General features: G+C 45.7%; 1 protein-coding gene and 1 long non-coding RNA gene across 3 annotated transcripts in view; one reads left to right on the forward strand and one right to left on the reverse strand.

The window, feature by feature from the left end:
* Positions 1 to 24922, forward strand: part of MTOR (mechanistic target of rapamycin kinase) — a 157416-nt gene that overhangs the window by 111397 nt on the left and 21097 nt on the right. For both annotated transcript variants that reach the window (XM_003822083.6, XM_008975614.5), the window contains exons 31-45: positions 1626 to 1726; positions 5158 to 5273; positions 6796 to 6873; positions 7086 to 7193; positions 12202 to 12327; positions 12425 to 12556; positions 17428 to 17543; positions 18699 to 18816; positions 21115 to 21363; positions 22054 to 22154; positions 22939 to 23035; positions 23338 to 23436; positions 23768 to 23890; positions 24088 to 24270; positions 24750 to 24884. In XM_003822083.6, coding sequence (XP_003822131.1) covers positions 1626 to 1726; positions 5158 to 5273; positions 6796 to 6873; positions 7086 to 7193; positions 12202 to 12327; positions 12425 to 12556; positions 17428 to 17543; positions 18699 to 18816; positions 21115 to 21363; positions 22054 to 22154; positions 22939 to 23035; positions 23338 to 23436; positions 23768 to 23890; positions 24088 to 24270; positions 24750 to 24884 — 1882 coding nt within the window. The remainder of the gene's footprint in view (positions 1 to 1625; positions 1727 to 5157; positions 5274 to 6795; positions 6874 to 7085; positions 7194 to 12201; positions 12328 to 12424; positions 12557 to 17427; positions 17544 to 18698; positions 18817 to 21114; positions 21364 to 22053; positions 22155 to 22938; positions 23036 to 23337; positions 23437 to 23767; positions 23891 to 24087; positions 24271 to 24749; positions 24885 to 24922) is intronic.
* On the reverse strand, positions 2314 to 12195 carry LOC130540828 (uncharacterized). Its single transcript, XR_008954827.2, has 4 exons — positions 7849 to 12195; positions 6955 to 7174; positions 6562 to 6688; positions 2314 to 2582 (listed from the first exon to the last, which is right to left on the reverse strand). It is a non-coding gene; the product is annotated as an uncharacterized LOC130540828 (long non-coding RNA).

The following is a 24922-nucleotide window of genomic DNA, read 5'->3' on the forward strand; positions in this document are numbered from 1 at the left end:
CTGAGTTAGGAGGGACAGCTTGCATGAAGGATGCATTCATCCAAGTTGCTTGTGTTCACCAGCTGTAAATTTTGAACTATAGGGTTGGAAGGACCATTTGGAGATCATGCAGCTCTCTTCTACCTCTAGTCAGGATCCCTACAAAAATATGCTGTGCAGATGAGCTGTGCCTCTGCTCTAAGCCAGTGGTTCTCAAACTGTGACCCCTGGTCCAGCAGTTTTGGCGTCACATAGAAACTTGTTACAAATGCACATTCTCAGCCCCTATCCCAGCACTACTGAGTCAGAAACTCAGGGTGGAGCCCAGCCATCTGAAGGAGCCTTCCAGGGGATTCTGATGCACTTAGTAGTTTGAGAACTACTGCTCTAAGGGAACCCCTAGCAGGGCCCAGGAGTGAAGATTTCTAAGTCTCAGTGGCAGGAAACCAACACAGAGGTTTATCCTATTCCCTTAATGGAGCTTCAGTAAATGCATAGGGCATCATGGCCACCAGTTCCTCTTTTTGGTCTCAGCTCTGTATTGAGCCAGAGTGCTTGTGTGCCTGGTTTTCTTGATCATGTGCCAGAGAGACAACAAAGTTAATATCTGCTGTACTGCGATGCTGGATAATGGCCCTGAGTACCTCTCCTAGACGTGGTCCACAGTCAGCTTCTTGGTGAGCTCAGCCTAGATTCCTTCTGCAGGGATTGACTTCAGCATCTTTATCCCCGCCCTCCTACACCACCTTAGACCACAGAGCAGCTCATGTTCCATGAGGCTTCTGACCTGGGCCACTTAGAACTTGTGCCCTTCCTCATGACTCCACCTCCAGTGCCAAGTTAAATCATCCTGCAGCATGTCTTTCAGAAAGCAGGAAAAATTAAGGAGTCTCCTAGCTGCATCTTGAAGCTCACATGAAATCAGGGGCTCGGATTTGCATAATAGCCGAGTTTATTTTTTTTCATTGAGAAGCGAAACATGAGAGGGAGTTTCAACAGTCAGTAGCAAGACCCTATTCTAGGGCTTCCATGTTCTCTTTTGTTTATTGGAGTGTCTTAAGCACCATTTATATCTCAATATCTTATAGTCCTCCTTCACATTCAGCAATTGTGCAAAATTCTGAGAATAAGCAGCATCTAGCCTTCTGGTAGATGCGACCATTGTAGAGCCTTTCTTCTGTACAGATTGATTTCATCTGGGTTTCATTTCAGACTGGAACCATTGGTATAATACTTTTAGGAGCCAGTTCTCCCTATAGCTTTGAGCCCAAAATGAATGTCCAGATGCGTCTCTTCAGATTGCTTTCTCTGTAGGCCTGCCAAAGGGAAAGAGCCCAGAATTCTTTGGCATAGGAGAGAAGTTATTTAATATTTATGAAGGGAGCCAGATGTTCAGGACATTTCATATCACAGAGTTAGGCATGGTTCCTATCCTTGATAAACTCACCCAGAAAAATTACGAGCACCGGGTCATAGAAACAACAAATAGCCCATTGATTCTCTATTATGTGACCTAGTAGAATGTGCTTTTTTATTAAAGGTGTCCAGTTCCTGTGTAGTCTTCACCTAACCCAAGGGGCAGGAGAGGAAGATTGGTAGTTTAAGGAGATTTGGATTAATCTGACTATATAATTCATTTCCTTCAGGGGTCAACTCCACCAGCAGTGCTGTGAAAAGTGGACCCTGGTTAATGATGAGACCCAAGCCAAGATGGCCCGGATGGCTGCTGCAGCTGCATGGGGTTTAGGTAAAGCTTCCCTCACAGGCACCCTGTGAAGGATGGGGTGAGTGAGGCTAGGGGCTTGCATCAGAAGAGTAAGGTGCTGGCTCTAGGTGGAGATCCAGGTCTATGGAAGGGTAAAAACGGTCTGTATCCACCTACTTCTACACCTTCCATCTGTCCTTTCTACCTGATGATTTTTATTAACTTGTTAGACATGGGGAAAATTGGATCTTCGTGGGGAGGCCAAGGAAAACGGTGCACAAAATCAAAATTGAGATTTAGTGGGTGAGAAATACACACTTAGCACACTCACACAGAGTACTGATGCCAGATGCTTTTCCCCATACACCAAGCCATTGTCAGCAGACACCAGTGGGGTGTCAAGTAGTTCATTTCTGACCCTATCTACTTGGAAATAGCATCAGATCCCACAGGTTAAGGGCTCATCCCAAAATATCGCCCCACTTCAGATGCCAATCACAAGTTCCAGGTTGTGATTTGTGTTTCTCACTGACCAGCTGTAAATCAGGGTTCCCATAACCCTCCTCCTCAGGTTTGATAATTTGCCAGGACAGCGCACAGAACAAAAGGAGACACTTTACTTACATTTACTTGTTTATTATAAAGGGTATTATAAAAGATAGAGATGAACAGGTACAATGAGGGAAGGTCTAGAAGGGTCTGGAGTGCAGAAGCTTCTGTCCTGTGGTACTGGGGTTTACCTTCACCCTCCCAGCACCTTCATCAACCTGGAAGCTCATTGTTCAAGAGTTTTTATTGCCTTTAATTTTCAACCTCTTCACCTTTCCTGGATGTCAGTGGACAGGGCTGAAAGTTCAAACCCGATAATTACTTGGTCTTTCTGGTAACCAGCCCCATCCTGGAAGGGGAGAAGGAGGGAGAGACAGCATAAGGCAAAGTTTAAGTCACATGCTACTCAAAGAACCAATCTCTTTGGCAATAGGTTTGGATATTCTGCAAGGTTAGTGGGGTCATACACCTACACATTCAGCAGGGTACTAGGGTATGCATCTCTGTGTCTCCATTTACCTTTTCAGTTGAAAGCAGAAATAAGAGATGAGAAGGCTGGGTGTGGTGACTCACACCTGTAATCCCAGCACTCTATGAGGCTTGGGCAGGAGGATCACTTGAGCCTGGGAGTTTGAAATCAGCCTGGGCAACATAGTGACACTCTATCTCTACCAATTATATATATGTGTGTGTGTGTGTGTGTGTATATATATATATATGTGTGTGTGTGTATATATATGTATATATATGTATGTGTGTATATATACATATATATATATACACACACACACACACATAATTTTTTTTTTTTTTTGACATGGAGTCTCGCTCTGTCACCCAGGCTGGAGTGCAGTGGCACGATCTCAGCTCACTGCAACCTCCGCCTCCCGGGTTCAAGCAATTCTCTGCCTCAGCCCTCCGAGTAGCTGGGATTCCAGGCACTGCCACCACGCCCGGCTAATTTTTCTATTTTTAGTAGAGACGGGGTTTCACCATGTTGGCCAGGCTGGTCTTGAACTCCTGATCTCGTGATCCATCCGCCTCGGCCTCCCAAAGTGCTGGAATTACAGGTGTGAGCCACAGCGCCTGGCCCTAATTTTTTTGTTTTAAAGAGAGATGAGGAGAAGTCTCTTTAGGTTCCTGCATCCAGCTATGCCTAAAGTCATAAAGTCATCTCTATAATTGGCCTTCTCAATAAATAAATTTTTTCTTAAACCATTCTACCTTATCAGCATAATCAATAGGGGCTCATTATGAATAATACGGAACACTCCTATCACTCAGGAAATGCAGAGGGTTTTCGATAGCTCTATACCAGGCACTAGGGACAAAGACCAAACATATTTCTTCTTATACCACAGTAGGATTTGGCTTTGGTTGCCTAAAGCAAGTTACTGATTTATTTTCCTCTCTTATAAATGAAATCTAGAGGTAGGCGTTTCCAGACTAGTATTTTGGCTCTATTATCATTAGCCTTTTTCCAGATTTCTGCTTTGCATGCTCAGCCTGTGCCTCCATTTTAAAGTTCACCTCATGATCTAGCATGTTTGCTGGAGCTCCCCATGTCGTGTTTTTATCCCAAGCAGGAGTAAAGGGAGAGGACAGTTGTCTATCTCCTTTTGTTAATATTTCTTAACTTATATTTTAGAAGTTTCCCAATATATATAACAGTGAAGATTATAGTATAATGAACCCCCATCTGCCCTTCACCTTTTCCAGCAATTACAAACATTTTCACCATTTATTGTCTCTATTCTCCTCTTTGCTGCCCAATTCTTACCCACCTCACTCCTACTCCCAGAGTATTTTAAAGCAGAGATTTCTTTTCAATCCCTGCAGACATGTCAATTTCTGACACTGGGCCCCAGCTAAGAGGATTATCAATATGTGTTCCAGAGATGGTCTTGATAAGAAGGGAGAGGATATGTAGAGTGTCCCTGGTGAAAAGCTTCACCTGTGGAGCCCAGAGGAAAGTTACATAACCCTCTACCTCCATTCTCTTCTTCTGTCCCTCTTGAGTCACAGAGCTTATACCTTTTCCTTTCATGAGCTCTGGGCTAGATCCGGAACATTTTTCAAAAACAAATTGCTTCCTGAGGAGTCATCGTTAGCTATTTGCTTGTGCCCAGAGGCATAGAGAATGGATGAGCCGATGGTCTGGAGTGAGAGGCAGGAAAATGCCTTGTAAAATTGGCAGCCCTGTAGTTTGCAGCTAATGAAGCTGATATCTTTTCTGCAGATGGTCTTGGAAATCCTGGCATTTGATACATACTCACCCCACCAGGAGAAGTGAATACCTCTTCCCGGATGCAGCTATTTCCCCTGTCTAATATGACACAGAGAGCACTGTGCTGTGACCTAGCCCATCTTTTTGTTATAATGGAGTCGCTTAAAATATTTATCTCCTCCCTCCTGAGGCAAAGATATTGCCAGAATGAAATGGGCAAGCTATTTGTCTAATCCTGTCCCCTATCATCTGTGTAATGGCTATTTTCAATTGTTTAGAGGAGAATGTAATTTCCCAACATACCATTGAACTGTGAGCTGTCTCAGTAGTAAGGAAGAAAGCAATTTTGTTGCACCTGGAGAAACCTGAGCAAGTTCTCTAGGATAATGAGGTGCTGCATTCAGCCCACTTGATGTGCAGACTTCACACTCATGCACTTACCCTCATCTGTCAAGATGCTCCCTGGGCAGCCATGGAGTCCTGTGTTTGGAAGACAGATGTGGCTTTTTTTGTTAAGTCAACCTGCATAGTGTGTATAGGGGCTCTGCAGGATTTTGGTACATGAGGCTCAAGTTCATTTGTCTTGTTTATATCCCAAGCTAAAGGAAAATAACAGTGGCAAGACCTATTTGAGATGCTGCCTTTAGCCCAACCAGCCAACCCCCTTGATGCTTTCTGTCTATGTGTGTGTGTATAGGTCAGTGGGACAGCATGGAAGAATACACCTGTATGATCCCTCGGGACACCCATGATGGGGCATTTTATAGAGCTGTGCTGGCACTGCATCAGGACCTCTTCTCCTTGGCACAACAGGTAAAAACCTACATGCACCCAGATCTCTCAGTGAGGAAAAGATTGTAGTGCTTCTAAGCCCACGGTGCTTTGGTAAAGAAGCTATTGTACTTCAGGTCTGATGTTTACTCGGCTCTGTGAGTGCATTTGAATGGTTTTGATGCATTGTACTCAGAAGACTGCCAGCAGGTCAGCCGGGGCTACTTATTGTTCTGAGGGGGACAAATGTGTTCTGGAAGCTACTGTCTCGGTTGCTTTTGGAGTTAGCTTGTTGGGTCATCATTGTATCCCTTGTTGTAGAGAGAAGCTGTATTTCACCAAAAGATAGGATTCAGAGAGCCAGCAGTCTCACTGTGCAGCAGAAATCAGTCACAAGGGTCTTCTGGCCATGCAGGCATGTCACACATTGATTACCTTCTGAGGAAGCTAGTACTTATTTGCAAATAGTATGCTGACTTGCAGAATGAAATAATGAAGTAATCCCATCCACCCTGTCAGACACGAGACTTAGATGAGGTGCCCGGGTAAATGATCTGAGCACTTAAGGCATTGGGACACTATAATTAACCTTAAACATTCAAAAACGGGAAAAGCTCTGCATGAGGGGTTTTTAATTGATGGCACAGAGGAAACTCAAACTGCAGTGCTGTGGCGTCCCCCAGGCTGTCATTTGTGTGATGAGAACCAAGATCTTGGTGGTCTCTGTCAGAGACACAAGAGTTCCCGTTCACGTGGACAGGATTGGGCATCTCTGCCAATTTTAGAGACACTCCCTCATAAGGACAGAGGGTGCTTGGAAGCCAGAGCTACCACCTGGAGCCATTGAAGTGTGTGCAGAATCTATTTTCATAAACATGCCCAGCAAGAAAAAGTTAAAAGAGGGTAGATCCCCAGGCTGGGCACAGTGGCTCACACCTGTAATCCCAGCACTTTGGGAGGCCGAGGCAGACGGATCACTTGAGACCAGGAGTTCAAGACCAGCCTGCCCAACATGGTGAAACCCTATCTCTACTAAAAATACAAAAATTAGCTGGGCGTGGTGGCGAGCGCCTGTAACCCCAGCATCCCAGCTACTTGGGAGGCTGAGGCAAGAGAATCGCTTGAACCCGGGAGGTGGAGACTGCAGTGAGCCAAGATCACACCACTGCACTCCAGCCTGGGTGACAGAATGAGACTGTGTCTCAGAGAAGAAAAAAAAAAAAAAAAAAGGGTAGATCCCCAGTTATGTCCTCTTGAGATGCAAGAACCCATGATTCGGTTTTACAGCCCACATTCCCATGCCCTTGCCACCTAAGATTTTGTGTGTTACCTTAGATAGATGTTAAAGTTTTGGATACCATACATTTCTGTCTTCGATGAGAAATTGGATAATACCTCCTCTCAAGCCATTCAGTTCTGGGAAAATGCCCTTCTTCAGCGAATTTCTCTTTTCATCCCTGGAATTTAAGTGAGACAGATAACTTCTGTAGCTAGTTGGGGTGCCCTAAAATAACCCTAAGCTCCCAAGTCCAGAGCTCAGTCCCAAGGGTTGTTTCTCTTCTAGTGCATTGACAAGGCCAGGGACCTGCTGGATGCTGAATTAACTGCGATGGCAGGAGAGAGTTACAGTCGGGCATATGGGGTAAGTGTCAGCTATTCTGCACATTGTCATTTTTGAGGCTTATTTCCATACTGTTTTCAGAATGGGCTATTGAGAACTCACAGGCTGCTGGAAACGTGCCTGTTTTCTCTGATCGGCAGATACCCTGACACCAGAAGGAATGATTTAAATTAATCCTGTCTTTTGGATTGTTCGTGCAGTAATTAGTTTGGAATGCGATTTGCTTCCATCAGGCCATGGTTTCTTGCCACATGCTGTCCGAGCTGGAGGAGGTTATCCAGTACAAACTTGTCCCCGAGCGACGAGAGATCATCCGCCAGATCTGGTGGGAGAGACTGCAGGTGAGCTTGGTAGAAAGCCCCAGTTCACCCACCTACCCCTACCCCTTCCAGGACCTGGGTGAGTGCCCCCCTCCACCCTGGCTCTTACTCAACTTGCTTTTCCTGCCTCCTCCACCAGTGTGTTGCTTGGCTTGCATACAAAGCAGAATACTCAAAGGCTCCTCACCTAAACTTAAGCTGTGAGAAAATGACCAATTTTCCAGTCTCTTCTTATTCTCTTCTCTAGGAATTAAAAAAAATGTTTTTTAGTAAGTGACACCTGTGACCAGTCAGTTAGGAATCATAACCTCAAAATCAGTGGTTCTCAACCTTAGCGGCACAGTAGAATCACCTGCAGAGCTAAAAAATCCTGATGCCCAGGCTATTCCCCAGGCCAGTTAAATTTCTGGGGAGAGACTCAGGATCAGTATCTTTTCAGGTTCCCCCAGATGATTCCACCAGCCAAAGCTAAGAACCACTGCTCTAACTACACTTGGAGGCCACCTGCACCAGCTTTTCAGATGGGATTGCCTTAGGTTCTCATTGGCCAACTCCTGCTATTTATAGTTACTTAGGTCAGAGTCATCCTGTCGCCTCTATTGAGACTTTTCTTCCACTGCAGTTTCCGCTTGTAGAGAAGCTTTCCCAAGTCCTCCATCAGTGTTTTCATTGTCACATTCTGATCATTTTAACATGAGAAACTGTCACTCCAGGTCTGGGAGTCAGGAGTCTAAATGTTCTGGGAAGGATGGCCAGTTCTCCCATTCCTTGAGTGGGTAGGATAGGAAGTTCATCAGCAAAAGAAAAAAGAGAGAAAGCCTTTACCACTCCAGAAACCATTTTTCTCCCTACCTATCATAATCCATCCCCCCAGTTATAAACCATTTCCTCTCAACTAGATCCCCACCTAATTGCTAATTCCAAATTCTCGCTTCAGACCAATTGAAGTTTGTGCTTCCAGGCGTCTCAGTAGGCTGCGACAAAACCTTTTGACTCCAAACACATTCCTGCCTAGGAAGCTCAGGGCACATTCCCCTGGACAGGAAAGAGCAATGGGCAAAGGAACATCTATGAATATAGTCATTTATGGCTCTGAAATGAGCACATACAGTTCTTTTACATGTTTTATTAGTAATTATGAAATGCCCAGTGAATGTTTTGATGGAAAATTGTCTCCTGGGCACCAGAAAGAATTCCACAAATAAGCATTTCCCACTTGATTTGTACACACCCCAATTCTTTGAAATGCCTATAATAAAGAGTTTCTACAGCAGAGATCTGATGAACCTTCTGACAGTCTGACAAGTGGGACTTGATCCAAATATAGACTTAGAGGAGAGGGGAGGCATGGAATGAGTCCTGGGAAGAGAGATGCCTGTCTGACTTTACTGGGTCCAGGACACTGCCACCACCTTAAGCCTTCGTGACTTTCCTATCTTGAGGCAGCAAGATGCTTTTTGGCTTACAGGAGGCCAAATTATTTCAGCATCTGGGAGAACCTAACTATTGGTGAGAAGTCACAAAAAACAATCACTCAATGTACTTTTTTCTGTTATTTTAACTTTCGAAATCATTGTTGTCACACTTCATGGGATGGAAAAATGTGGTCCAAGGCCTAAAAGTAAAGCATTACATTTATAGTGGAAATTTGGCTCTTGTGGATGGCTTGCTGTCAAATGAACTGCTGGGGCTAGAAAACTGCCATTTTGTGGTCAAATCATTTAAATTAAAATCCCCAACCAGTATTATAGTAGTGGAAAAATACATGTTTGTTACTTTTCTTTGGAGTTGCACCAATGCTTTTGGTTCCTAAGACCTTCCCATAGGGCAGTTAGAGAGGTCAGCCTTACTGGCGCTGGGTCTCTTCTTGCCTTGGGTTCTCCAGTCAGGCTCAGACTGCATCTTATCATAGCTAAAAGCCTGAGATCATTGTCGCTAGACTTTTAAGTTTATCTCCATGGAGGACAGCTCCATGGGTTCATGGAATTTACCATGAAGCAGTAGATCTCAGGAACTCCCCTTCTGAGTCTGACTTCTTATCAACAAGGATGAAAAAGGAGTTCACTTGGCCAGGCATGGTGGCTCACACCTGTAATCCCAGCACTTTGGGAGGCTGAGGCAGGTGGATCGCTTGAGGTCAGGAGTTTGAGACTTAGCCTGGCCAACATAGAGAAACCCCCTCTCTGCTAAAAGAAAAAAATACAAAAATTAGCTAGGTGTGGTGGCGCACATCTGTAATCCCAGCTACTTGGGAGGCTGAGGCAGGAGAATCGCTTGGACCTGGGAGGCAGAGGTTGCAGTGAGCCAAGATTGCGCCACTGCACTCCAGCCTGAGGGACAGAATGAGACTCCATCTCCAAAAAAAAAAAAAAAAGGAGTTCTGCCTGCTTCGGCTCCCAAAGTTCTGGGATTACAGGCATGAGCCACCATGCCTGGCCTTCTGATACATTTTAACTTCCCTGCAAGCCACAGCCAAATCCACTGTGAAACACAATGGAGATTTGCTGATAGAATCTCAGCTTTCTCAGGTTAAGGGTACTGTGAGTGAAATACCCTTAGGCAGCGGTCCCCAACCTGACTCTCTATAGTTGTTAGATGTAAAATTAGCTTAAGCCCCTTTGATAATTAATTCACTTTTTTATTATTTTATTTTATTTATTTATTTTTTTTTTTTTTGAGACGGAGTCTCGCTGAGTCCCCCAGGCTGGAGTGCAGTGGCACGATCTCGGCTTACTGCAAGCTCCGCCTCCCAAGTTCACGCCATTCTCCTGCCTCAGCCTCCTGAGTAGCTGGGACTACAGGCACCCACCACCACGCCTGGCTAATTTTTTTTTTTTTTTTTTTTTTTTTTAGTAGAGACGGGGTTTCACCGTATTAGCCAGGATGATCTCGATCTCCTGACCTTGTGATCCCCCCACCTCAGCCTCCCAAAGTGCTGGGATTACAGGCATGAGCCACCGTGCCCCGCCTTTTTTCTTTTTTTTTAAGTATAAAGAATTTGTGGCCAGGCACAGTGGCTCATTCCTGTAATCCCAGCACTTTAGGAGGCCGAGGTGGGTGGATTGCTTGAGGTCAGGAGTTCAAGACCAGGCTGGCCAACATAGCAAAACCCCATATCTACTAAAAATACAAAAATTAGCCAGGCATGGTGGCACACACCTGTAGTTCCAGCTACTCAGAGGCTGAGGCAGAAGAATCGCTTGAACCTTGGAGGCAGAGGTTGCAGTGAGCCGAGACCGAGCCACTGCACTCCAGCCTGGGAGACAAGAACGATCCCACCTGTAATCCCAGCACATTGGGAGGCTGAGGCAGGCAGATAGCTTAAGCCCAGGAGTTTGAGACCGGCCTTGGCAATGTGGCAAAACCCCATCTCTTCAAAAAATACAAAAATTAGCCAGATGTGATGTGCGCCCATAGTCCCAGCTACTCAGGAGGTTGAGGCGGGAGGATCGCTTGAACCTGGGAGGTTGAGGCTGCAGTGAGCCATGATTGCACCACTTTACTCCAGCCTGGGTGACAGAGTGAGACCCTATCAAAAAAAAAGAAAGAAGAATTTCTAAGTGTAACTGAATGAAGCATTTCCCCTTCTGTGTATACTTTTTGATCTGAGATGAGTAGAAATGAAGAAGAAAGAATCAAAGATGCCAACATACATGGCATCTCAACAGTCTTTTTTTTTTTTTTTTTTCCAGAAGTCTTAATGGAGGTTTAGGCTTTAATAACTTCAGAAATATAAATGCTACCAACTTAAAAACAAGGTCACTTCAAAAATTTTTAAACTTCTTTACATTTAATTCATTTTTCAACTTTGAATGATACATTTTAAATTTAATATCTTTGTCAGTGATAGTCATCTTCAACCAGAAAGACTGAAACAAAATTTTAAAGTTGAAGATGTATTATGTGTTATTCACCATTCACAAAATAAATTGGAATCAATCATTTAATTTATTTAGTCTTCACCGTATCCCTATGAAACTGGTACTATTTTTATTCCACCCTACAGATCTGTCAGAGGTTAAGTGATTTGCCCAAAGTCACATAGGGTAGCAAGTGACAGAGGCAGGATTCAAGCTCCAAACCCATGCTATACCATCTCTCAAACTGCTGAGACGCCCCTAAGGGCAAGGGTCCCCAGACCCGGGGCCGGGGACCGGTGAGTAGCCTGTTAGGAACCGGGAGGCACAGCAGGAGGTGAGGGATGGGCAAGCTCCACCTCCTGTCAGATCAGCAGCCACACTGGATTCTCATAGGAGCATGAACCCTATTATGAACTGCGCATGCAAGGGATCTAGGTTGCATGCTCCTTATGAGAATCTAATGCCTGATGATCTGAGGTGAAACAGTCATCTGAAAACCATCCCCCCGCCCCCCACCCAATCTGTGGAATAATTGTCTTCCACAAAACTAGTCCCTGGTGCCAAAAAGGTTGGGGACTGCTGCCTAAGGGTATTTCACTCACAGTACCCTTAACCTGAGAAAGCTGAGATTCTATCAGCAAATCTCCGTTGTGTTTCACAGTGGATTTGGCTGTGGCTTGCAGGGAAGTTAAAATGTATCAGAAGGCCAGGCATGGTGGCTCGTGCCTGTAATCCCAGAACTTTGGGAGCCGAAGCAGGCAGATCAGTTAAGGTCAGGAGTTCGAGAGCAGCCTTGCCGTCATGGTGAAACACCATCTCTATTAAAAATACAAGAAAAGGCCGGGCACGCTGGCTCACGCCTGTAATCCCAGCACTTTGGGAGGCCAAGACGGTTGGATCACAAGGTCAGGAGTTCAAGACCAGCCTGGCCAAGATGCTGAAACCCCGTCTCTACTAAAAATACAAAACTTAGCCAGGCATGATGGCACACGCCTGTAATCCCAGCTACTCTGGAGGCTGAGGCAGGAGAATTGCTTGAACCCGGGAGGCAGAGGTTGCAGTGAGCCAAGATTGCACCACTGCACTCCAGCCTGGGCGACAGAGCAAGACTCTGCCACAAAAACAATGTATCAGAAGACATATCTAATCTTCACTTCTGAATGTTCCAGGGCTGCCAGCGTATCGTAGAGGACTGGCAGAAAATCCTTATGGTGCGGTCCCTTGTGGTCAGTCCTCATGAAGACATGAGAACCTGGCTCAAGTATGCAAGCCTGTGCGGCAAGAGTGGCAGGCTGGTGAGTGATAAACACCCACCCACATGGGCAGGTAGGGCCCCATGGTGTCCCTGGGCTGTCCAGTTCTGTCTATAACCCAGTTTCTCTTATTTTTAAGGCTCTTGCTCATAAAACTTTAGTGTTGCTCCTGGGAGTTGATCCGTCTCGGCAACTTGACCATCCTCTGCCAACAGTTCACCCTCAGGTGACCTATGCCTACATGAAAAACATGTGGAAGAGTGCCCGCAAGGTCTGTATCCCAACGCATCCAGAACAGACCACCTTCTCCAGAATGCTCGCCTAATCTGCTTCTCTCTGCCTCTTTAAGGCCAGAAAAGAAACAGTGTTTAAACCACCTACTCACAATGTCAGGGAGTCTCTTCCTGTTACGAAGCTATTTGGCCTGATTTCATAGAGTGAATCATAGTTGAGGAGATGGCGTGTATACCATTGATCAAACCAATGAATGTGATCACAGTTATATGTATTTGTATCTAGAAAGTGCTGGGACATAGAAAGGGCACACTTTCTACCCCTAAGAGAAGATGGGCTGTTTGGTACAAAAAAGAGCAGATTTGTAAATACACAGACTAGAACTTTCATAAGACCAATTTGGGTTTTTCAGACTTCTGGTCTCCTCTCCTGTCATCAGTTTGGATTCAAAAGGAATAACATGCAGGGTATAATGCTGAAACCAGGAGGGAAAGTTATCTTGAAGCCAATGTAGAATTCTTCTGACTTTATGTACAGACAAGCCCTTGGGAAATAGATGTGGCTCCTGGTTTGGGGGTTTTTTTCTTTAAACAATCTGCCTGGATGATGCTGAGGACTAATAAACAGTAGGCCCTGGAGGCAAAGTCAGCACCTGCTTTGGCTTCCCCTTCCTCCTTCTTAAAAGGAAGAGGGAGTCTCACTAGCCTTCTCTCCCCATTGTGACCCCCACAGTGAGGTACCTGAGATGAGAGAGGAATAAAACCCAGCCACTGGAGCCTTTGCTGTGGGAAGATCTCATAAAATAGAAGTTGTGTTTCTGCAGAAGGCACACTTAGGAGATCTGGGGACTGGGTCTAGAAATTGACTAATTTTATACATGACTGAATCAGGGTGGCTGTGAATACCACCCAGAGTGGGATCAGCCAGCCTGTACCCAGGCACCTGGTCTTTGGGATTTACTGCAGTACCAATGACCTAAGTTTCCTTCTTCAAATGTGCAGCTTGGAGATTTTATTTGTTTTTTTGTTGTTTTGTTTTATTTTTCAGTCTCTGTGAGCCTCCCAGGCCAGAGCATTTCTGATTCAAAGCCTGACCTCCTCCAGGCAAATGAGAAAAACAGAAGGTGCTGGATCTGAGTATAGTCTGGTTTCCCTCCTATGTATAGCCTCCAAGTCTTTGACTGTCTTGCCCAAGGCAGGCCAAAGAAGTCTTTTGGGTAATATCTCAAGCAAGGAGTGGCTTCTTTCAACATAAGACCCCAGCCCAACTTCTCCATGGAATAGTCTTTCTTAGTAGCCCAAATTCTGTGGAATTAAAAATCAGGAACCTATTTAAAGTAAAGTGCTGGGACTTCAAGCCCAGAACTAGAGATGTCATATCTTCATAGTTAAGGAGCTACCCAAGGAAAACTGACTACTTAATAATTGTGCTGCTGAGCAAGACACTCACTGAGCCTTACTTTCCTCCACTGTAAACAAGAATCATGCTCTGCCTCGCCTGAGGCAAAGGAAAGTATTTGTGGGAAAAGCAGACCCTGTTATCCTGGAAGGCATCAGGCTATGGGTATATGTATCATGTTTTCCTAGACAAGACACTTCACAGAGTCCAGAGACAGGCTGGTCCTTCTGTAAAATTTCACTGAGCCAAGGCCATTGTTCTTGCCCACAAACCCACCCATGCAATCTAGAACCAGAATATTGTGCCTAGCTAAAATCCTGTGGGTCTATGAGAAGCCCCTTCTTCCAAGTGACAGGTCCTTCATTTATAAGAGAGAAAGAATCACTTTTCCCTTTTTTCATTTCCTGGGGATGGAGAAAACAAATTTTAAATAGAAATTTTCCAATTCCTTGAAAATAAGTTGCCTTGTACTATACAGTAGAAAGATACTGGATTCTCTTATGCTGGATAAACAAAATATTGGGCTTCAAATCCAAACTTAATACCCAGCCTCCCCAGCTTTGGCAGTTTATATTTTGTTCAGCTCCTTATTAAGTCCACCAAAGAGTTTAAACCCAGTGTCTGGATTGTTGATGACAGGTAGCTTATGGGCTCTGAAAAGCACCTACTATCAGAGTTCCTAGTTTAGCTCCTACCTGCGTGACGTATGCAATGATCACACTGAGTTATCACCTTTTTGGTGATTGAGTTTTTTTACTACCGCCTCCCAATTCTTTTTTTTTTTTTTTTAATCAGATTTAAGCCAGGTGTGGTGGCTCACGCCTATGATCCCAGCACTTTGGGAGGCTGAGGCAGGCGAATCACTTGAGGTCAGGAGTTTGAGACCAGCCTGGGCAACATGGTGAAGCACCGTCTCTACTAAAAATGCAAAAATTAGCCAGGTGTGGTGATGCATACCTGTACTCCCAGCTACTCAGGAAGTTGAGGTGGGAGAATCGCTTGAACCTGGGAGGCAGAGGTTGCAGTGAGCCAAGATCACGCCACTGCACTCCATCCTGGGTGACAAGAGCGAAACTCTGTTTCAAAAAAAAAAAAAAAAATCAGATTTAAGACTGGTCAATGTAGTTCTCCTAGAAAAAAAAAAAAACTAAAGGGTGGTTCACACCTGTAATCCCAGCACTTTGGGAGGCCGTGGTGGGAAGATTGCTTGAGCCCAGGAATTTGAGACCAACCTGGGCAACATAGCAAGACCTCATCTCTACTAAAAATTAAAATTAAAATTAACTGGGCATGGTGGTGTGTGCCTGTAGTTTCAGCTACTGGGAGGCTGAGGTAGGAGGATCACTTGAGCAAAAGTGTTCAAGTCTGCAGTGAGCTATCATTGCACCACTGCACTTCAGCCTGGGTAACAGAGTGAGAGACCCTGTCTCTAATGGAATAAAAATTTTAATTAAAAAAATTAAAATTAAAGGAACATTTATCACTTCCCAAGTGTGGGATGCTATTGTAGTTCATTTTTCAAAGTTGGTGGTGAGTAATGGATCCCTGTGAAGACAGATGTCTGAGGGAGACAGGTGTCTTGTTAAGTGTTGGAACATCTGTGTGCCTGCCCTGTCCTCATGCATGGATTAGCTGCTTGATTAATTGTTTGTCATGTCATTCTGGCTCTGGGTTAACCCAATCTCTTCATGCCAATTAATTCCTTATATTGAAAAGCATCTGAGGTTGGTCCTGGCCCCCAAGCTAGGGAGTTTCATTTTCTTCAAGGCCATCATCACTAACATGTTTTTTGTTTGTTTGTTTGTTTGTTTGTTTTTTTGAGACAGAGTTTCGCTCTTGTCACCCAAACTGGAGTGCAGTGGTGTGATCTTGGCTCACTGCAACCTCTGCCTCCAGGTTCAAGCAATTCTCCTGCCTCAGCCTCCTGAGTAGCTGGGATTACAGGCAGCCACCACCACGCCCAGCTAATTTTTGTATTTTTAGTAGAGACGGGGTTTCACCATATTGGCCAGGCTGGTCTCGAACTCCTGACCTCAGGTGATCCACCCACCTTGGCCTCCCAAAGTGCTGAGATTACAGGCGTGAGCCACCACACCCAGCCTTTTTTCTTTTCTTTCTTTCTTTTTTTTTTTTTTTTTTTTTTTTTGAGACAGTCTCACTCTGTTGCCCAGGTTGGAATGCAGTGGCACGATCTTGGCTCACTACAACCTCTGCCTCCCGGGTTCAAGCAATTCTCCTGCCTCAGCCTCCCAAATAGCTGGGATTACAGGCGCGCCCCACCACGCCCGGCTAATTTTTGTATTTTTGGTAGAGACAGGTTTCACCATGTTGGCCAGGCTGGTCTGGAACTCCTGACCTCAGGTGATCCACCCGCCTCGGCCTCCTAAAGTGCTGGGATTACAGGTGTGAGCCACTGCACCTGGCTAACATGTTTTTATTTAAAACAAACAAAAATACCTCTTATATGATTTACCATAAGGAGAACTGTTATTTATCTGAAGTCTTGATTTTTTCCTTCTCCTGCAGCACAGAACACATTGCCTCTTTTTCACATTCTCTCATATAATGTTTCCTTTCCCTGTGTTAATGCATTTAGATTTTGCCATTTTTCCATTTGAGCTTTTGGTGTTTGTACATTCTATCTCCATCCTTGAAGCCCTTTATTATTATTTTTGTTTCTATTTGTGGGTTTTCCCCCCTCTAGAAAAACCAGAAAAGATTTGTTTTTCCCTTTAAAAGTGATATGGACCCCACTTATCAAGATGCTGGTTCAACTGGATGTGGCAGGCTTGTACAGTAGTCTCAGATCTGTGATTCTGTCTCTGCCCTTCCTCAGTTCAGCTGTCTGTTCCTGACTCACATGCCCTCTGCTCACTTTGTATACAAGCCGGTAGTATAAATAGATCTAGCTCTTTTAGGGTGCTCTGGAGATTTTGCCCCTAAGTCACCCTGTTCAACCAGATGTTTGCTGAGCTAATATCTTCTCCCTATTCCCTGTGAATGCATGAGGGTTTTCACCCCAAATCTGTGTTCTTATTTGGGTGCTATATGATTTTTAAATCCATAGTTTTTGCTCCACTGGACTGTCCAAGGTATCCTGGTGTTGTAAACAAATACCAAAGTTTTATTAGCCTGAAACAATTCCCAAAAGCCTAATATCCCCCAGAGTAACATATTGATAGTGAAGTAAGCAGTTGTTTCAAATTACTTTGTAGGAATTTTTATTTGGGGTAGCCAGGCATGAAACTTTGCCAAGGCTTATAAAACTGGTAATTATAGTTGGCAAAGGAGAGCCAAGACTTGAGTTGAATAAGTCATGAATCTTTTTGAAAAGCCCAGTCTCTCCCAGTATCACACCCTGGTCCTCTGTCCTATGGGGTCGTCATTCTGTGCTCTAGGGTATTCTGTTTGGAGAGGGGTTGACTCATGCCTATCAGATGAACGGTAGCTCCCTTCCTCTGAAGCTGGGCCGCAAGCCAAGTGGCTCTCTGTGCCTTTGTCCTGTTACAGATCGATGCCTTCCAGCACATGCAGCATTTTGTCCAGACCATGCAGCAACAGGCCCAGCATGCCATCGCTACTGAGGACCAGCAGCATAAGCAGGAACTGCACAAGCTCATGGCCCGGTGAGGTCCCCACTGACCTGGGGCAAGTCACATTCCAGCCCTGTCATCCCAGCAGCTTCTGCAGCAAGGAGGAGTTCAAGGCTTCTTGGGTGGCTGATTGCTGACATCTCTCTTTCCTTTTCCAGTAGGGATCCCAGCCAACCACCAAAGCATGCTGCTCTCAAAGTCTCTGCCACTTGCTTTCCTAGGTTCAGCAGCCCAAGAGCACCCATGTGCTGTTCTCCTGGCGTCTGGTTTTAGAGTCCTTGTTTTCAAATGTCAGATATGCTGCCCCCCCCCTTTTTTTTTTGAGATGGTCTTGCTGTGTCACCCAGGCTAGAGTATAGCCTTGATCTCCTGGGCTTAAGCAATCCTCCCACCTCAGTTTCCCAAGTAGCTATAGGCACGTGCCACCACACTGGCTAGTTTTTTGTAGAAATGAGGTCTCTACAAAAGAACAGGCATAGAGCCTGCATTTCCTCCTACAAGTTTAATGTTGCCCAGGCTGGTCTCAAACTCCTGTGCTCCAGCCAGCCTCCCTCCACAGCCTTCCAAAATGCTGGGATTATAGGTGTGAGCCACTGTGCCACTCTATGCTGCAGATTTGATATTTGACTTCAGAGAAGTGACTTAACCTCTCTATGCCTCAGTTACCAATATAAAAGGGATAGTAACAGTTTCTATTTCCTAGGGTGGTATAAAGTAGTGTGAGGATTAATGCAAAGAGTACAATGCCAAGCATTTCAAGCAGCACTTGGAATACAGTAGCAGTCAGTAAATGTGGGCTAATCTCATTACAAAGAATGGAGGCGAAGGGAAAAGTAAGGGAGAAGCCATATAGCAATCAATAAAGAAGTAACTCTCAACAACTGTCACCCACAAAAAATTGGGTTTGGGGTAGATAAGTCCATACAGACCTATCTGTACCAGGTACATGGTTTATGCTGTCATTGAGAGACCAAGGTCAAGATGGAAAGATGGTATCTTAAAAATGTATTCCAAAAGCCCATCTCCTTTCTTGCATATGGCTGAAAATTTTGCTAGCTCCTTCACATTGCCTCTTGAGAACAAGAGGAAATACCAGAAGGGCTTCAGTGTCCCCTAACAATTTGTGGTCCTCTTAGGAGGGCTGTTTTGAGGAGGGAATGTCATGGGGGCTTGTTTCTCTGCTTCCAGATGCTTCCTGAAACTTGGAGAGTGGCAGCTGAATCTACAGGGCATCAATGAGAGCACAATCCCCAAAGTGCTGCAGTACTACAGCGCCGCCACAGAGCACGACCGCAGCTGGTACAAGGTGATCAGAAGCAGGCCACCTGTGAGACCCAGCACCCTGGCTGGCTCATGTCCTCCTGTGTGCTCATGGTTACAGCTGAGCTTCTGCGGAGCTAGGCTGATGCTGTGAACTTACTTCTTGAGTCCCTGGAGCCTATCTATAAGAGGCCCAGGGAGCCTGCATTTCCCCCTACAAGTTTAATTAATACAGAAAGATTATTGGACAAATACTTGTTACACCATTATTATGTGTATGTGGTGTTGAGGATTGCTGCTGTCTTATAGACTCTGAGCTGCTTGTTTTCCTGGGAGCATCTGGACACATGGTTAATCTCTGGAGCGACATCTTCCCTTAGGTCATCTGTTCTTGCTCAGCGTTTTTCTGATTTGCATCCTTGCCTGCTCCTCAGCTAAGAACTTAACTTTCTTTGTTTTTATTGGAAAGATCCAAGTAACATCCTGTTATGTTACAGGAAACTTTTGAAAGAGATAAACAGAATTAGAAAATATATAAAAGATGTGATTGATGGAGGGGTGATTTTTGGAAGTATATATCTTTGGTGAGAACATACTTTTTTATTTCTTTTTGAGAGGCTTCCTGGTAACTACTTGGTGTGGCAGATGTCATTGATGTCTTTCCAGTATTTCCTTGGCTTGCCAATACTTTGTGAATTAATCTCTCTGAAATCTAAACTTGCATCTGAGGACTGCAGAAGCACTTATAATACAGATCTTACCTTTGTTTAGGCATGCTTCATTCTGGTTTGAAAAATATCCATTTTGTCATAAGAGTAATACTCTCTCTAGGACAGCTTGCATGTCCAAAGCTGGAATACATCCGGTAAACACTATTAACTGGAAGCTTATTAATCAGAGTTGTATTCTAACCAGAGTTACTTTCATTCATTTAGCTTTTAGGAAGTAAGCAAATCACAAGAAAAAAGTTGGTTTCAGGAACTTTAGTTTTAGTTTTTAAAAGGTTTTCCTAATGTGGGTCCCTTTTGTTTTATGATGTATTCTACCATCAACGTCATGGCCCTGTGTGCATGCCAGGACTGTTTGTCTTGTTCACCTTGACCCCAGGTCATTGCCAGGCACATAGCAGATACACAAGAGATATTCAGTGAATAAATGAAGGTATGGAAAAACAAACCTGGGTCATTGTAGAATTCTTACTCATCAAGTAAAGGTTAGTTGTGATCAACCTATTCTCCTTAGTTGAGAAAACGGACACACCTGTGTTCAAGGTTTTTGGCAAGGCATACGAACGAATTTCCCAATTATTCAGAAAGTTCAGCTATTAATGGGTCATGTAGTGTCCTACTATCACTGCAAAGTTACCATGCCTGGAAGCAAACTCTGCCTCACACTCGCTAAACCAAGTGGTGGTACGCTGTAGAGTCATTGCCGCTCAGAACCCCAGAGAGAGTAGTATTCCTTTATCCAAATAAGCACCAGCGGTTCTTCCTTCAAGCATTGAGCACTGGTTCTCTGTCAGGCCGTGGGCTAGGTGTTGGGACCAGGCAGATGAGTGAGATTCTTTCTCTGTCAGGCTCCTATGCTCTTCATGTCTTCCTTTGTCCACTATCTGGTGACCTGTCAAAACTTTGCTCCCTTGAAATATTGTGATAACTGCTGCTTGCCCCCACTTCTGCTTGCCACTTCTGCTCTCCCCTAAATGTACACTTTATACCCAGTGCAGCTCTGCTTTCTGGGTGAAAGTGCCAGCCCCGTGCCTGCTCCAGGCGTGCTTTGCTGGCCTCACTCTCACTCCTCGCCTGTGTGTATCCCCTGCGCGGTCACATTCATGGGCTTGTTTTCCGTGAACCAATCTGCACATCTCTGGCCTTATTCTTCCCCCTTGCCAAGTAGTCCCCACCGCTGCCTTCTTGTTTCCCTCCTTGCCCTTCTGCAGCTCTCTTCCAGACCTACCCCAAATCCCTCTTCTTGACAAAGCTTTCCAAATGCCTGTCCTTGCTACTCCCATTGTGCCTTGCAGAGTACCTAGGTCTTCAGGTTTGTGCCTGAGCTCCCCTAGGAGGCCGGGAGATCCCTTGAGGCAAGAGCTCTCTCCTGCTCCTCTTGCTGTGCCCTTCTCGCAGTGCACTCATAGTACGTTATATAGTTAGTGCTCCACAAAGTGAGTGGATCATGTTGAATTTAGTAAAACAGCCATTTCTGAGTGTCTCCTTGAAGTGTTTGCTTTATGGACACACAGAACAGGCAGGAGCAGCTGTTCCTCAGCATTGACCTTGCGCTCCTCTGAGCCCTGCTGTTGGTCACAGCTCCAGTGTCTGTCCTTGCCTTTCTCCCCAACCAGGCCTGGCATGCGTGGGCAGTGATGAACTTCGAAGCTGTGCTACACTACAAACATCAGAACCAAGCCCGCGATGAGAAGAAGAAACTGCGTCATGCCAGCGGGGCCAACATCACCAACGCCACCACTGCCGCCACCACGGCCGCCACTGCCACCACCACTGCCAGCACCGAGGGCAGCAACAGTGAGAGCGAGGCCGAGAGCACCGAGAACAGCCCCACCCCATCGCCGCTGCAGAAGAAGGTCACTGAGGTACCCTTCCCTTCTTCCTTATTAACAACCAACCAAGGTGCCAGGCTCTCTGAGAAATGGAATCGTTGTTAAGCTTAAAAGGAACCTGAGGCTGTATCTGAAGTGCCAGGTGGAGCTGGAAAATACTGCCTATCTACCATCCAGCACTGCCTGAGACAGGGCTTTGTGTGTGAATATTTGTGTTTGGGGAGCTGACGCAGCCTCTATGCTGAAGAGCAAGCTCCTTGTCAAGCTTCCCTGTGGATGAGCTCATTCTCTACGTGCTGCACCTGTGTGTGGGTGGCTGTACACAGCTGCGGGTCCACTCTGAGGATGGGGCTTGGGAGGTCCGTCCTCTGCCTTTTTCTCTCCACTTCCACTTCTTCCCCTTCCCCTTGGGCTGTCAGTTCAGAATGCACCAGGGCAGCTGGCAGGCCCAGAGATCCGGGTGTTCAGAGCCTCAGCCCCACCTCCTCCCTCCATCCTGTTCAGGAAGCCACTGTCAGCCCAAGATAATAACAGTTATGATACAGTTGCCATTTATTGAGTCTTTGCTATGTGCCAGGTAATGATTAAAGATTTTTCATGCATTAACCGATTTAATTGTTATAACCACCCTTTGAAGTAGGTACAGTTAGTATACTCTTACGCCCATTTTACAGATGAGAAAGCAGAGGCAAGAGTGTCGCTAACACGTGTGTGTTCCAACAGGATCTGTCCAAAACCCTCCTGATGTACACGGTGCCTGCCGTCCAGGGCTTCTTCCGTTCCATCTCCTTGTCACGAGGCAACAACCTCCAGGATACACTCAGGTATCAGAGAAGGGAAGGATGCAACTCTGGTAGGCCATGTTAATGGCAAGACCTAGAAGTCACACATAAAAGTCCTCTTTCCCTTCCTGACCCTGATCAGGACACCCAAGATCGATGTATGTGCCTTTTTTCTGCACTGCATTTAAGGAGTAACAGCTGACTGGGCCCCACCTGTGTGGGTGAAACCTACAGAGAGTGAGGAGGAGAAGTGGAGTGAGAACTCTCCATGTGTGGTTTATTATGTAGGGATTATTAACCCATCTGTTAATCACAATATTTCTTTTTTCTGACCACCTGTTGCCTATTGAAGTCACAGTATTTCTAAAATCCCTCAGCAACTTGGAGAGGTCTTAACAAATGACTCAAATCAGTTAGCCCAGAGGGTAAAGGTGACAAGGTCCACGTCCTCCTTCATTTGAGGATCTCCAGCCAGCTAAGAGCCAGGTGTCCCTGTTGCCTCTGCCGTACAGCGACTCTTACATGTGCAGACTTGTGGCTCTCTAAAGGTTATCCTGGCTCGTTTGTTTGATGTTTGCATACATGCCATGGTGACCCCTCGGTGACCTGGGATGAAATGCTCATTTGCTCAGGGTGACTCTTATGGTGTTCGGTCAAGAGCACTGCCACCCATCACAGACACCTGCTCCCATGGGAGGCCAAACACATTTGAGAGTTACTGGTTGGAGTCCCTGCCAGCTCTCTTCTCAGGAGCCTTAGAGATGAAAAACAGGCAGGCAAAAACTGGGAAACTAAATTTTCTGTGACTTTCTCATTTCTTTTTCAGAGTTCTCACCTTATGGTTTGATTATGGTCACTGGCCAGATGTCAATGAGGCCTTAGTGGAGGGGGTGAAAGCCATCCAGATTGATACCTGGCTACAGGTGAGGACACTTGGTTACAGGTGAAGGTGGCTCCAAGTCTCTCTTCTGTGTGTCTCCTCTTACAAGCATGCTGTGTTCAGTGTCACAAGGCAGTGTGTGTTAATACAGTGCTAAGGAAGTAGGGCTCGGTCCCAGTGTCAAGTGTCCATATTTTCTTTATTTTCTTTTAGAAACTAAAGGGAAGGGAATGAACCATTTCAGAGCATCAACTGAAACAAGTTAAAAGAATTGATCTTTGCCTAGAAGAATAACTAGTTGTTTCAAGTCTCATATGCTACATACTGTGTCTTTTTGAATACCAGGTTATACCTCAGCTCATTGCAAGAATTGATACGCCCAGACCCTTGGTGGGACGTCTCATTCACCAGCTTCTCACAGACATTGGTCGGTACCACCCCCAGGTATGTGGAGACTCTGGGCAGTTTCTCATCTAACCACTGGTTTGGTGGTCAGCCTTTCCAAAAGCTGCCCTGGCGACACAAGCGCAGGAACTGGGAGCCATGTATTCCATCCTGGCCCAGGAGGGTCTGTCCAGCCAGCCGTCCCAGAGGGCCCGGGAGCCTTGCTAAAAAGAAAGCGTTCCCTCCAAGACTGAGTTAGCCCCTTCCTGGTAGTCTCAAGCAGATGTTAATGTGACACTCACCACTTGTTTTGTCATTCTCCTTAAAATTCACACCAGCTCTTCCCCAACCCACATTTCCTTTATAGATGTTTCTTCTGTTTTTCCCTCAGGCCCTCATCTACCCGCTGACAGTGGCTTCTAAGTCTACCACGACAGCCCGGCACAATGCAGCCAACAAGATTCTGAAGAACATGTGTGAGCACAGCAACACCCTGGTCCAGCAGGCCATGATGGTGGGTCGGAGCCACTGTGGGGCTTCATAGACCCTGGTCACTTAGCTGGCGGGCGCGAGTGGGATTGTTTTTCTTCCTCGCATTGGTGCTGTGCACTTCCTCTGACTGCTGGAAATAGTACCTCCTGTGTCTCCAAAACAGACCTTTCTGAGGTTAGCTGATTCTTGGTGCTTCTCTCCTTCTTCTCTTGGCTTCAGGTGAGCGAGGAGCTGATCCGAGTGGCCATCCTCTGGCATGAGATGTGGCATGAAGGCCTGGAAGAGGCATCTCGTTTGTACTTTGGGGAAAGGAACGTGAAAGGCATGTTTGAGGTGCTGGAGCCCTTGCATGCTATGATGGAACGGGGCCCCCAGACTCTGAAGGAAACATCCTTTAATCAGGTATGGGGTAAACAACACGAAAGGACATAACCCTGTAGAAATATTCTGCCACTAAAAAAAAATGAAATGAGAAAAGTTTTTATAGAATGAAAGGACGTGACCCAAGGCCTTTGTCAGATTTCTTTTCCTCTGGCCTTTCCACTGACTTTAATAAAACGAGCTCTGATGGAGGTCACAGAGCATAAAACATCAGAAATTAGTTACAGGGACCCTTCTGAATTTTAACTGGAAAAGCCTAAGATTTCTCAAGAGGTCATCTCATCCCTCCTCTCACCCTTCCTTCCCTATAAGCCATGCTGCTGGTTTGGAAGCTCCAGGGTTGGAGGCCTGCACCTCTGCTCTTGCTTTCTCCAGCCCCCTGCCAGTGTTTTCAGGCCACAGCGGGCTCCTGAGGAATATCTGCAGTCAGCCTGGGGATTTTGCCTCCTGGCTTGGTTGAGACTTTGATAACTTGAAAACGTGCCTGCTTTCTCTCTCAGGCCTATGGTCGAGATTTAATGGAGGCCCAAGAGTGGTGCAGGAAGTACATGAAATCAGGGAATGTCAAGGACCTCACCCAAGCCTGGGACCTCTATTATCATGTGTTCCGACGAATCTCAAAGCAGCTGCCTCAGGTAGGATCTTCAGGCTCCTGGCAGGGTTAACTGTCATT

Source organism: Pan paniscus, chromosome 1, assembly GCF_029289425.2.
Source record: "Pan paniscus chromosome 1, NHGRI_mPanPan1-v2.0_pri, whole genome shotgun sequence".
Taxonomy (NCBI): domain Eukaryota; kingdom Metazoa; phylum Chordata; class Mammalia; order Primates; family Hominidae; genus Pan; species Pan paniscus.